The sequence below is a fragment of the Petaurus breviceps genome, unplaced genomic scaffold (genome assembly GCF_028583685.1).
Source record: "Petaurus breviceps papuanus isolate PSGF00001 unplaced genomic scaffold, PetGlider_PUasm1.0 140, whole genome shotgun sequence".
In the NCBI taxonomy this organism is placed as follows: Eukaryota; Metazoa; Chordata; class Mammalia; order Diprotodontia; family Petauridae; genus Petaurus; species Petaurus breviceps.
The window spans coordinates 16315669-16329379 of record NW_027185698.1 but is presented as its reverse complement, the minus strand read 5'-3'; the positions used below and the strand labels follow the sequence as shown (position 1 = coordinate 16329379).

At 42.0% G+C, this 13711-nt stretch overlaps 1 protein-coding gene across 1 annotated transcript in view; it reads left to right on the top strand.

The window, feature by feature from the left end:
- The first annotated feature begins 2197 nt into the window (after positions 1 to 2197).
- LOC138146832 (sodium-dependent phosphate transport protein 2B-like) overlaps positions 2198 to 13711 on the top strand; it is a 13693-nt gene continuing 2179 nt past the window's right edge. The window contains exons 1-11 of the mRNA XM_069068945.1: positions 2198 to 2309; positions 2432 to 2581; positions 3471 to 3599; positions 4700 to 4843; positions 5298 to 5409; positions 7508 to 7703; positions 8464 to 8559; positions 9042 to 9162; positions 10211 to 10378; positions 12401 to 12517; positions 12643 to 12767. Coding sequence (XP_068925046.1) covers positions 2198 to 2309; positions 2432 to 2581; positions 3471 to 3599; positions 4700 to 4843; positions 5298 to 5409; positions 7508 to 7703; positions 8464 to 8559; positions 9042 to 9162; positions 10211 to 10378; positions 12401 to 12517; positions 12643 to 12767 — 1470 coding nt within the window. The remainder of the gene's footprint in view (positions 2310 to 2431; positions 2582 to 3470; positions 3600 to 4699; positions 4844 to 5297; positions 5410 to 7507; positions 7704 to 8463; positions 8560 to 9041; positions 9163 to 10210; positions 10379 to 12400; positions 12518 to 12642; positions 12768 to 13711) is intronic.

The window sequence follows — 13711 nt, the reverse complement described above, 5'->3', positions numbered from 1 at the left end:
TCCTCTTGCTGTTCAATGGCAATCCTAAGCAGTCTGGGCCACCCTGAAACTAGCTCAGCAACCCCTAGATACCTGGGAGTTTATTCTGTTTTTCCCTACTCTGGTTTTGCCTGGGCCAAGCAGAGGATAACTGTAGTAACTGGAGCTCCCAGAGTGGTTGGATTCTGCAAAAGTCTGTTACATTGGGTAAATGGGTCTCTGTATGTCTGCCTGGAAAAGGCTGTTGATTGGTTAGGTGCCAACGTCCTTCACTTACCTTTTGTTCTGAAGCTGCCAGGTGGCCTACTTTATCTCCTGGCTCTGTCATCCACAGGAGCTTCTTTGGCTCTGGGGGTGGAGAAGGCCAGAAAAAGTAGAAGGGAGTGGCCCAAACAACTGAAGCCAATGTTTGCTAGGTAGGTTGTCCTGCTCTTCTGGCTCCTGGCCTCATGAGTATTAAATGGCCAGGCCCCATTGGTACTGAAGCCTGCCTAAAACTCAACGTACTTAGCAATGCTTGGGATTCCTGCCTAGGCAGATTGGGGTTTCTCTGGAGCTACTTCAAGCAAATGCTAAAATGTTGCTGAAATAAATTCCAGTGGGCTTTTCCTTCTGAACCTTTGAAAAGTATCTTAGAATACTAAGAGGAAAGTGACCTTGAGTTTCAGCTCTTTTTGCCAATTGCCCCAGTTAAACCACTGACCAACTTCCTAAGTGAAAAAGCGCATAAAATGAAATCTCTTGCAAAACTAGACTTACCCTGACCTTATTTTCAGGGGAAAGAAGGATGAAGTAGGTTAAATACTGTTTCTCACTAAACAGATAACCAAGTGGGAAGGAAAGGACATTTGGAGAGATTTCAATTTTCCTTTTTCTGACAGGAAAGATCATGTGTTTTCCAATCCGTTTTTATATGGCATGATGTGTCAGTAGCAGGACTCTTAAAAGAGACTGGAGAGTGTACTTTTCATGGATGAACATTATTTAGTTTGAGGATGTTGTAACGAGAATGCGAGTGTAGACGATTAATAATTTTATTTTATTATTATTTTTTTAATAAAACAATTGGGGTTAAGTAACTTGCCCATGGTTACATGGCCAGTTATTTTGTGTGGGTGTTAAGTATCTGAGGCCAGAACTGTCCCTGGTCCTCCTGACTCAGGGGCCAGCGCTCTTACTCACTGCGCCACCTAGCCGCCCTTTGATTAATCATTTTAAATGGAATTTATTGTGTAGCATAATTAAACCCGGGGACTGCCAGGGGTCACATACCCAAATCAGGCAGCCCAGAGCATATACATCTAGGGGTTTATATAGACAAAAGCCACAAAATAAATGTCACCAAGGGGAGCAAGCAGGGAAAATACAGAAGCCAAAGGATACCATTGCTTAACAATTGTTGTCTAGGGATCATTTTGTTACACAATTGGAAAGTTCCCAAATCTATTTCAAGAACGTGGGGGGGGGGGGGGGGGGGTGACTATGGGCTTCAGGTAGCAAGCTTAGGCAGGTTCACTTGGCATGTTTGCTGCCTTGGCCAGGCTTTGTTGGGTTTTGGGCAGGTTTCCTAGGCAGCTCTCCTATGATGGAGAGAGATAGGGGATGTTCACAAAATGGGGGGTTACTACACGAGTAGTAAAAAAAGACTCAGAAATAGTGTGGAAGGAAAAGATTGAAAGCATTCCAATGTCAGGTAGGGAGAGGGAACCTAGGAATTAAAGGAGATGAAAGTAAATGATAAACTTGAATTAGAGGTTAATCTTGAAAAGAGAGAACCATTAAAGGTAGAGCCTTTACAAAAGAGAAAGTTGACCTTTGTTGAGCTGGTGACTAAGACAGAGTCTGGATAGCTGAATGAAATATCTGCAGTTTGGAGGCCAATGAGGAATAGATTAGAGGAATCCAGTAGGACAATGACCAAGATTAGGCTTAGTAATTTAGTTATGAAAATGGGGCAGGGGGAGAGAAAGGGATTCCCAGGAGAAGGGACATGACTTGATAACAGGCTGGGCATGGGGTTCAGAAAGTAAAGTTTAAAAAATGACCTCATGATGTTGCACTTAGAAGAAATATGTTTGCTGTTTTTTTAATGTGCTCTACAACCTCTGAGCTTGTTTTTTGTTTTGTTGGTGCTATTGTTGCGTACTTAATCTTTCTGGGTTCCTTGTTGATGTATATTCCAGCACATCTTAAGTTTTGAATTTCAATATTCACAGACATGGCACCTCAGCCTGACTTGGGAAACTCTTACTCTGACCCTAAGAAGCATCTCAAAGAGGCTACCACCCAACAATCTACTCTATCTGGTAAAGATAAAGGCACCCCCAGCAGTAAGTAACTGTTCTCCTTTTAGTCTTGAGGTAACATAACCCTGCCATCTTCCATTCCTCCCCAGGAGAAATAGGCCCTATCCCTGACAGTTTTGCTTTTTTTTTTTCCCTTTCTTTGATAGATAATGCCCATTCTCCTGTAAGCAATATAGAACTTCTGCCATCTTGCTCTGGTGTTGAAGTGTTTGAAGAGATTGTGCTTGAAGATCCAGTGGTAGAAGAAGACCCATGGGACCTGCCTAACTTCAGGGACTCAGGAATCAAGTGGTCAGGTAATGCTATCTCCATTTTTGTTGTTAAGTCCTTCTTTGGAGTTTTCTTGGCAAAGATACTGGAATGTTTTGCTATTTCCTTTTATAGTATGTCCCTATTTTACAGATACTGAGAAGGAACTGAGACAAATAGGGGTTAAGTGACTTGCCTACAGTCATACAGCTAGTAACAATCTGAGACCTTATTTGAACTCAGGAAAATGAGATAGGAACCATTGCTGGGCTCTGGGGAGGGGAATGGGATAGATTTAACAACAACTAAGGGCTAATTCTCTTAGGGCTGGCCACAACATGAGTACAATTTGGGGGCCAAAAGATTCTTTCAAAAGCAAAACTGTCATTTTTATTGTAAAGCCATTCAGTACTCAAGAGTAATCCTCAATGTCCTTCTGAAGAGCACTAAGTGCTTTGGCTGGTCATTATCTCAAGACCCCTCTGCATGGACTTGCCTGCTACTATTATCTGCACCACTTAGCAAGCCAGTGGTTCAGCTAAGATTGCAGCCTTGATTTGCTTATGGCTTCCCCTGCCTCCCCTCCAGACCACAATGTCTTTGGTGCCAAAAAGCTTCTCCACAAATGTGGCTTTAAAAAAAAAAAAAGAGGTGGGCAAGATTGGGAACCACTTCAAGTAAATGGCATGTTTATTAAAATGCACTTTCTAATGCATCACCAAAGCTGACAGTCCCAGCCTGCCTTCTCCTGGCTAGAAAGAGATGAAAGATTTTTGTACAAAATGCTAGATCTTCTCTGTGTATGGACATGCACGTGGGCATGCTATACCTACAAACATGCAATAAATAAGACAATATCTGTAAAAGTGCTTAGCTCAGGGCTGCACATAGTAGGTGTTTAACAAATGCTTGTTCACTTCCCCTTTGTTTTTGCAGAGAGAGACACCAAAGGGAAGATAATTGCTATTTTCCAAGGGTTTGGAAAAATGATTCTCCTCCTGGGATTTCTTTACTTCTTTGTCTGCTCCTTGGACATTCTCAGCCGTGCTTTCCAGCTGGTTGGAGGTATGAAAAGAGCATCAGAAAGGGTCAAAGGTTTGTGGGTGGGGGTTTTTTTTCTTTTGAATTGGTTTTGGTTCAATTCATCAATTAAAAAGTAATCTCCCTTCTTTTTAACTGTTCTGACTGAGGTGGCTCAGTCTATTCCAGACATATGTTGACACATGGATACTTCCTGATTCATACTTTCCCTCCTTCTCTCTTCTCCATTCTTAGCCCACTTAGACTCTCACCTTTGGAAGTGGCATAGTTAAGGCATTAGGTTTCCAAAATCTTTATGAAAAGACTTGATCAAGAAGTTTTGTGGTGAGGGTAATCTTCTTCATCCCTCTTGCTGTCATAACCTTTAGTTTCAGAGACTAGAATCTGTGTAAGATGCATATATGTATGTGATTGTGCTATGTTGGCAGCAGGAGTGATGTCTGTGGGAAAAGTGAAACAAGTCAGATTTACACCAAGAAAGTGAAGAGAAGAATTTGGTCATTTTCATAGCCCTGTCTTGGGTTTCCTCATCCCACTATTCTCTATTCTCTTCACAAATTCTTCTGTCTCAAAACAATATGTGCTTGAATGTTTGACTGCAAACATTGTGTGTGTGTGTGTGTGTGTGTGTGTGTGTAATATCTAGCCAGGCCTAGCATGTTTTCCACATTGTTGACTTTAATGGGATGCTTTTGACTCCAACCATCTGGACAATTGACTGGCCTTCATGCTTCCAGTCTGCAGACTAATAATGACCATTATTATCACTAAGCTCAGGGTCAGGAATGGGGGCATACAAGGAAATGGGGGACCCATGTCTAACCTCAAGAAGTTGATAGTTTTGTTGGAATGATACAACATGCACATGAAAAGGATTTCAAGTTTTATAAGCACCCTACCAGTGGATATACCTTAAATAAGCCAAAATGGGGAAAATGAGCATTTATATATCTCATTTACTATGTTTCCAGCACTGTGCTAAGCAAATTTAGCCCTCATTGTTTCCTGTCAGTGATTCCTCACTCCTCACTCCCACATAATGGTCCCTAGCCTTTGGTCTGGGGCCCAGCAGTCCCAAACAATGACCATATATTTGTTTTTTAAAATTTTAATTACCTTTGCAGGAAAAATGGCTGGACAGATTTTCAATGATGGTTCAGTCTTGAACAACCCTGTGGCCGGCTTGATGATTGGTGTGTTGGTGACCGTCATGGTGCAGAGTTCCAGCACGTCCACATCCATTGTCGTCAGCTTGGTGTCCTCTTCATGTGAGTCCAAGCACGTGTGTGTACACACACACACTCACACACACACACACACACACACACACACCCTGTGCAATTTTGTTGTTTAGGGCAAATAGAATCTGCTGAAAGAATTTCTTTCCAAATTTTAGACTTTTAGCAGTGACCACACTCCCCAACATTGCTGCCAGTGGTCTAGTTTTCTTGCTATTAGAAAAGCCCCAGTTGCCCTACCCCAGTTACAGTTCTGGGCACTTGGTCTCAGCTGTACTGAGTTGTTCTTCACTACACAGGACATCTTCAGGCAAAGGCTAGATGAGTGACTGACTGGGGAGCTTGTAGAAAGGATTCCTGTTCTTGGTGGTCATGGTTGGACTCAATAGCCTTCTCAATTTTTTTTTTTAAGCTGATTCCTTAACTTGCGTAAGATTTTTTTTTCACAATGTTGCTTCCTCCTTTATTTTTTTTCCTTTGACAGTGTTGACAGTAAAGGCAGCAATACCCATTGTCATGGGAGCCAATATTGGGACATCAGTCACCAACACAATGGTAGCCCTCATGCAGGCTAGAGACAGGAATGAATTTCAAAGGTAAGAAGTTTTATCTCACTTGTGTGCTAGTCATTGCAGTAACTAACTACACTTAACAAAGAGAGTTTTATTCAGCTCCAGGTTTTTATTCAGCTCCAGATACTTTGGCTCTTCCAATGGATCTTGTGAAAATGCAGAATAAGTATGTACCCAGACTAATTCAGATAACTCAGAGGAGTCATAAATCATCTTAAGTTGATAGTGATTTCACTTATGGTACAATGTATCCCCTTACTGCATTAGGAAGACCTTAGTTCAAATTTGACCTCAGACACTTAGTAACCAGCTGTTTCCCTTACTCCACTGGGGGAAGGAAATGGCAAACCATTCCAGTATCTTTGCTAAGAAAGACCCATGGACAACACTAGTATGCTATGATCATGAAGAGTTGGACATGACTGAATGACTGAACGCCGCTCCTTTTTACATTTTATTCTTCTAGACTTATAAAAGCAAAATGCATTTTCTAGGAATATGGTTTAGGAATTGGGTTGGGGTGGTTGTGCTGAATAACAGACAAAGGGAATGGTTGTCTCCCTGGTGAAGGGAATATCACTAGCGTTTTGTTTTCTGAACTGGTTTTCAGGTTCTACTGACTTCTGTAAGGAGATAAGGGCAAACTAGAATAAGAGAACTTGTAAGACGTGATGAACTGGGTCGGAAGGTGGGAATCAAAGGAGACTTTTGAGGAGAGGCAGGATGAAAAAGAAAGAAGTAAACAGAACAAAAATAGGAAGGAGAGAAATACAGTTAGTAATCATAACTGCATGTGAGTGGGATGAACTCATCTATGAAATGGAAGTCGATAGCACAATGGATTAGAAACGAGAATCCAACGATGTTACTAGTTTGAAACAAGAAACTGAGACACAGACAGAATTAAACTAAAAGGCTGGAGCAGAATCTGATATGCTTCTGCTGGAGTATAAAAGGCAGAGGTAGCAATCATGATCTCAGACAAAGCAAAAATAGACCTAATTAAAAGGGATAAGTAGGGAAACTAGCTTTTGATGTAAATTTACCATAGATAATGAAGTAATGTCAATTTTTTATAGCAAGATTCTCTGATAATAAGTCTTTATCTCAAGTATATAGGAAATTGAGGCAAAATTTGAAAGATAAGAGCCATTCTCTGGTTGCTAAATGATTAAAGGATATGAACAGGCAGTTTTCAAAAGAAGAAATCAAAGTTATCTATACTCATGAAAAAGTTCTAAACTGCTATTGATTAGAGAAAGACAAATTCAAACATACCACTCTAAGGACCACTTCCTACCTATAAAACATTACAAATGTTTGTAGAGAAGAGGGAAAATTGATGCACTCACTGAACTGTGGGGGACCAATTTAGAGCTATGCTCAAAGGGCTGTAGAACTGCATATAATATAACTACTCATGACTATCCCAAAAGAGACTTTTTTAAAAAGGGAAAAGGACCTATATGTACAAAAACATTTGAGGTGAAAATCTTTTTGTGGAGTCAAAGAACTGGAAATTGGGAAGGGGCAGAAGAAGTTGTAACGGAAAATTGTTGTGCTATAAGAAAGAACAAGACCAGGGATAGTTTCAGAAAAACAAAACATGGAAAGACATATGAACTGCTACCTACGTGAAGTGAGAACTGGGAGATCATTGTGTATAGCAGCAGCAATTCTGTAATGATAATCAACTGAAAAACTTGGCAACTGTGATCAATACAGTGATCCAAGACTCAAGGACTCAATGCTGAAAAATGTTATCCACTTTCAGAGAAAAAACTGAATTCTGAGTGCAAATCAAAAAGTTTTTTTTTTCCTCTTTCTTTTTTATTTTGCAATATGGTGGGGAAACTAACAATGTAGAAACCTGGAAATCCCCCCAGTGTTGATGCTGATGGGCCCACTCCAGCAGTGAGTTGGGTCACTGCAAGTATGAAGTGACTTGCTCATGGTCCTATGATCAGAAGGAGACTTGAAAGCAGGTCTTCCTCAGTTTCAAGCTAGTCTTCTTCACAATGTTCACACCATGTTTTCTCTTTCTGCACTCAGTAAGCAACTTAGTGAGGGTGACAGGACAATACTGTAACATCAAATGCTTTGGCTTTTCTCCTTCTTGTAGGGCATTTGCAGGAGCTACTGTCCATGATTTTTTTAACTGGTTGTCAGTGCTGGTGCTGCTGCCTGTGGAGGTGATCACAGGCTACCTCTACCACCTCACCAAGGTCATAGTGGAATCCTTTCATATCCAGAGTGGAGAAGATGCCCCTGAACTCCTGAGAGTCATCACAGATCCCTTCACAAAACTCATCATCCAGGTGGGCATCAGAACTCACTCTGGTGTTTACATTTAAGGTGAAATAGCACCAGTGGTGAACTTGGTTCCCTTGGGAGGGAGTTAAAAATCTCCTCCCCCAGCCTGGAGTACTAATTGGATGTTTCTTCTCCTCACTGTGACTCCCTCATTTCATTGCCTGGGTGAGTGAAGCTAAGGAGCAAGCATCATGCTGGCAGAGATCCATTCATTCTTCACCACCACAGTGGCCAAAACAAGACTCAAGCATTCTGCCATTGTGCGCCAGATGACTCTTTTTTGGATGTTGTTGACAGCATTGTATTTATTATACCCTTTAGATCAGTGTGATCACCTATCTCTAGCAAAAACATTTTAATGCTGCATATACTTTGCCTTTCATCTGGCCAAAGAGGAGCTCTTTCCCAAGGGATGCCTCCTAACCAATCAGCATTTACTGATCCCTTAGTATGGACCAGCCACTGGGGGATACAGTGACAAAAGAGAGAGACCCTCATTGGCTTCAAGGAGCTGGTGGTCTACTGGGCCCCTGAAACAGGGCAAAAGGGTTTATCTGGGCTGATCCTCCTCAGACTAAGATGAGACAAGGTCACATATGGAAGTGTAGCCCTGGAAATGAGGCCCATCTGTGTCTCCCTTTTGCACACATCCTGGTTTTCTCTTCTGTATGCTGCAGCCCCTAGGAGAATAACCAATTAACTTTTACTCACAAATCATAGCTGAAGAACAGGCTAACTCTTCCTCATGTCTGTTGCTTTCCCCAGCTGGATAAAAAAGTCATAAATGAAATAGCTACAGGAAATGAGGCAGCAAAAAACAAGAGCCTGATAAAGACCTGGTGTAAAACTTTTAGAAATGTGGTAAGTATCAGAAAATGATTCAGAGGCCATGGCTGGGGGACTGAGAATTCTCTGTGCCTCCTGTGGTATTGAGGGGCTGCAAGTGCTGGTGGTTTTCTATGAATTTAGTGCCCTAGACCCCAGCTCTGGACTCTAGTCACTCTGTCCTAGTTATACCTAAGACGATGGGGCAGAATTAGAAGGCTCCGAGGTAGAGATAAAGCAATTGACTGCCCAGATCCCCATTCTGGGGTCACAGTGCTCAGTCTGAGTGCCTCAGCTCATCTGGCCTTCAGAAGTAATCCTGATGGTCTGTAGGCTCAGCCAGTGCTCCATAGACCCAGCACAAAGGATGGACGTCTTCTCTGGGCATTATGGGGAAGGTGAGGGAGAGAAGAGGGGGAAAGTGGCCGGTGGGATTTATGTCTTCAGTGCTACAAATTGTATCTTCAGAAAAATACCATTCTTAGTAACAGTCTTTTTTTCTGTATTTTGTCATCTAGACTTTAAGCAACGTTACTGTTCCCTCACCAGAAAATTGTACCTCTCCCAGTCTCTGCTGGACTGATGGGAACATGACCTGGACCCTCATGAACACAACATTTAGACAAAACATTGCAAAATGTGAGTAGGAAATCTTCTGCAAAGTCTGCTGTGTGAAAGAAGAATTTCTAGCCCTATTCTCAACATGCTTCTATCAATTCTAACAGTGTCCACCTCATAATGGTGTAGTGGATAGAGCTCTGAATCCAATATTCTATAGTGGCTTTAGGGAATAACTACCTACCTTTACCTACCTAAATAACTAAAGTTTACTGCCAGTAGACAATTTAGGAATTGAAGCTCAAACATGAATTCTAACAAGGTCAAGTCAGGTAGATCTGATGCAAATCCAACCTCAGACTTTTCCTGAGTAACCCTGAACAAGTCACTCACCTGCTGCCTCGGGGTGATGATAATAGCAACTACCTCCCAAGGTTGTTGTGAGGATCAAATGATATATATGTAAAACACTTTACAAACCTTCCAGCACCATATAAATGTGAGCTGTTATTGTTGTTGTTGTTATATTTGTATAGCAATTTACAAAGCACTTCATTATATTTTCTGTACAGTTAATTAAGCAAGTAAGTAATACAAACTCAGGCTAATCCATTCCTGGAAAGGGGAAAATGCTGTCTTTGGTGCAAAGATCATAGAATGTTAGAGCAGGAAGGAGCCCTTGAGGTCATTTAGTCCAACCCTCCCATTTTTACAGAGCAGGAGACCCGACACCAGATAGGTTCCTACCTGCCCATTGTCACAGATCATAGCAGAGGGCAGAATCAGGATTCAAACCCAGGACTTCTAACTTCAAACCCAGTGCTCTTCCCAGTTGTTTTCTGGGTGTACAGGGACTTAGCTGTCAATAAACCTTCCCACACTCATGTTTCAGGGCTTTTTAGGGATCAAAAGTGGCTTCTTATGAAAAGGTTGGGGACGTTTACTCTATAGCAGGTCCTGGGACTAAATGTTATTTGGACTTAACTTACATATCTTTTGAGATTTGTTTTTGAATATATGAACCTTGGCTTAATTTGGCTCACTTTATACAAGGCATGGTGCTCTATCTGGGTTACGTGATGAGGAGGAAGAGAAAGATGATGCTAAGTGTCTCCTCTCCTTCCTCCAGGCAAACATGCATTTGTGGATGTCAGTCTCTCAGATCTGGGCATTGGCCTCATCCTTCTAGCCCTCTCCCTGCTGGTCCTGTGCACTTGTTTGATCTTGATCGTCAAAGTCCTGAACTCTGTGCTCAAGGGACAAGTTGCTGCTGTGATTAAGAAGACCATCAACACAGGTAGGCATTTCACTGTCCCTGGGCCTTTCTGTGGGCAGAGTCCTTGTGAAGAAAGATACTTGCTAGTTCTGCTCTCATTGTGCTCTCTGAGTCCCCACCTGACCCATCTGTCTGGAGATAAGAGCTCCACATGACCCTGGTCTCCACTGGTGTTCTTTCCTTCCAGTGCAGTGGTCCCAGGAATCCAGGTTGTCTCTTTTCTTTTGAATTTGCATCATCCAGCCAGAATGGAGAGCCCCCAGAGCTCTGGGTGACTCTTTTAAGATTACACATTACTGAGAATCTGCCAGTTTTCAGTGGGAGAGGGAGTTTTCCCACTGAGAGCTCCCTATATTAAAGAAATCACGAGATAGGTCCCTTTCCTCATCTGCTAGTAAACTCTATAGAGCTCTGGAGATCCCTTACAGACATCAACACTTTCAGTCTTCACACCAGTCCTGAGAGTCAGCCACACAGGCATTATTATTCCCATTTGAAAGATAGTAAATGATTTGTCCAGTGTTGCAATACCCAAGGTGGGGTTTGAACTAGGGATTTCTGATACCCAAGTCCATCCTTTTTGGTGAGACACTTATTAGCTATGTAATCTTGAACAAGTTGATGGTTATTGACTTGGCCCCTATATCGGCCTTGTGGTACTATAGGAAAAAGTATTAGTTTTGGAGCCAGAGGCCCTGGCTTCAATTGCTGCCTCTTCTATGTGCTTTTGGGCAAGTAAGTGGAGATCTCTGGTCCTCCAGTTCTCCCTTTGTCAATGAAAGAGGATGGACAAAATGATATAAAGTGATATATACATAAAATGTATATTATATATATTACATATGATACAAAGTCTCTTCCGTTTCTAAATTTTAAGATCACATGATCTTCTAATTAAAAAAAGAGAAAATGTTAACAGTTATACATGTAACCATTCCTGATAAGGGCATTGTAAGTAAGAAGCTCCAGAAATTTGACTGTCATCGTTAGTTAATTAGGGAAGATAGTCCCAAGCTGCTACACATCCCTGTTGCCTCATGCAACAAAAGCATGGATCATCACAAAAGCAGAAATGTTGGAGGAAAAGGAAGGAAGATCATGGCAGTGTAATGGACAGAGCATGGTTATGGTGGCCACCATAAAATAATGAGTTATTACTATTAAAAGTTATAAAAATAATAAACCTTATTATTAAGGAAGAAGAAGGTATGGGTGAGCATACCGGATGGCGTAGTGGTTAGAATGCTGGGCCTGGAGCTGAGAATATAAATTGGAATCCTATCCCAAACATTTACACTTACTATCTGTGTGGCCCAAGGCAAGTCACTTTACCTCTTTTTACCTCAGTTTCTTTAACTGTTAAAAATCAGGATAGCATCTACCTCCCAGGTTTGTAAGGATCAGAGGAAATGTTTGTAAAGTATATAGAGCAGAGCTTGGCACATAGTAGGAGCTTGGTAAATGTTTAAATCCTTTCTTCCTATCTCTCTCACAACCCAAGCAGAGAATTAAGAGCCCCAGAAAACAGTCCATTAGCCCTGATCTCACCTATTTCCCACCTGGGTTGCCATGAATTAGGATACTGGTGAAATTTGGGAGGAGTTACTTCAACTTCCCCACCACCCCACCTCACTAACAAAAGAAAGTTGAGCTTCAGACCCGGGTCACTTTGGGTCGATCAGAGACGTAGCTGTGGAAACAACAGAGGAAAGAGATAAATATTTTTATAATGCCTACTGTGTGCTAGGCACTATGCTTAGTGCTTTTTACAAATATTTTCTGACTTCTGCAAAGGAGAACATGAAATTAGTTTTTAGGATGTTAGGATGAGCTCCTGAGATTCCCCCTCCCCTCCCCCAGGAACCTCTTGCTGATTGTTTTAATTGTCTTTTGACCTCTGTCTGCTAGAAGCTTTGGAATGTGTCTGTAGTAAAAGGACTGTTTCTGGATTGCCCTTTAGAGGGATCTATTGCATCAGATATGAAATAACCGACCAGGACAATTGGTGAAATGGTGCTTTTTTTTCCTTCTCCTGTTTCCTAGATTTCCCCTACCCTATTGCCTGGCTGTCAGGCTACTTTGCCATCCTTGTTGGAACTGGGATTACATTTCTTGTGCAGAGTAGCTCTGTGTTCACCTCTACAATCACTCCTTTGGTTGGTAAGTCCTCCTTTCCTCCCCCTTTCCCTCTTCACATGCTCATGGCTCCATTTTTACATGTGGTCCTGCCATACTCAATCATTCCTGCTCAGGACTGAATCCAGTGTCTCTCTTTTTCCCCTTAGGCATCGATGTGATCAGCCTTGAGAGAGCTTACCCTTTAACCTTGGGCTCCAACATCGGTACCACCACCACTGCCATCCTGGCTGCATTAGCTAGCCCTGGAGATAATCTACAACATTCACTCCAGGTCAGGTTTGCACAATTGTGACTCATTACTTCTTTCCATTAACCTCCCTATTCTTGGCTTACTACTATATCCTTCAGATGAACCCCCTGCTTTATCAGACATCACAGAGGACACTTATTTCTCTTGATCTTACCTGCCTGGGGGTAAGGTAACAATGGGGACCTGTTGGTCTAGAAAACTGTCCCTGGTTATTATTCCCAGAAGCTAAACTTCCTAAATAATGACCAGATATCTCCAGCTTGTGTCAATAATATTAAAAAATTAGGGTGGTGAGTAGTTACTGCCCATCCCTTACCTTTCTCCCCTGTCCCTCACAAAAAAAAGATTGAAAAACATATGGGTAACTTCCTCCTTTTTGCCCTCATCAGTCAGAAAAGGTGGTATGGCAGGTAGAACTTCTGACTTGGGTGTCTGAAGACCTGAGTCTGAATCCCAACTGTGTTGCTCAATGACTGGTATAGATCCATGTTTTGTGTTTAGAGGAGGGAGAGGTGGACTGTTGGTTTGAGGGGGGGAAGAGAAGCCCTTCCTTGAAGGATACTGAGGCAGAGAGCAGGAGGAAAAGCATTCTGAGAGGGAGAGGGATGTGAACAAGCATCTCTGAGGAACCAGTCTCACTGTAATAGATGATAATAGGGCTTTCATAGACACCATCTCCTTTAAGCAGCAGGAGATAATGCTGAAAAAGACCATGAGGATCAAGTTCTAGAGGGCCTTAAAAGCTGAACCAAGGATTTTGCTTGTTGTCCTTCAAACACTGGAAAGGCAACAGGTATTGGATTTAAGGGTAGGATGTCATCAGAGATTTGTTTTAGAAAATGTGTGTGTGTAGGATGTATCAGAGCCAAGAGACCAGGCAGGAGGAGGCTTTTGGAATAGGCCTAGGGTCATAGGTTTAGAGATGGAAAGGCTTCAGAAATCATCCAGTACAACCTCTCCCCTTA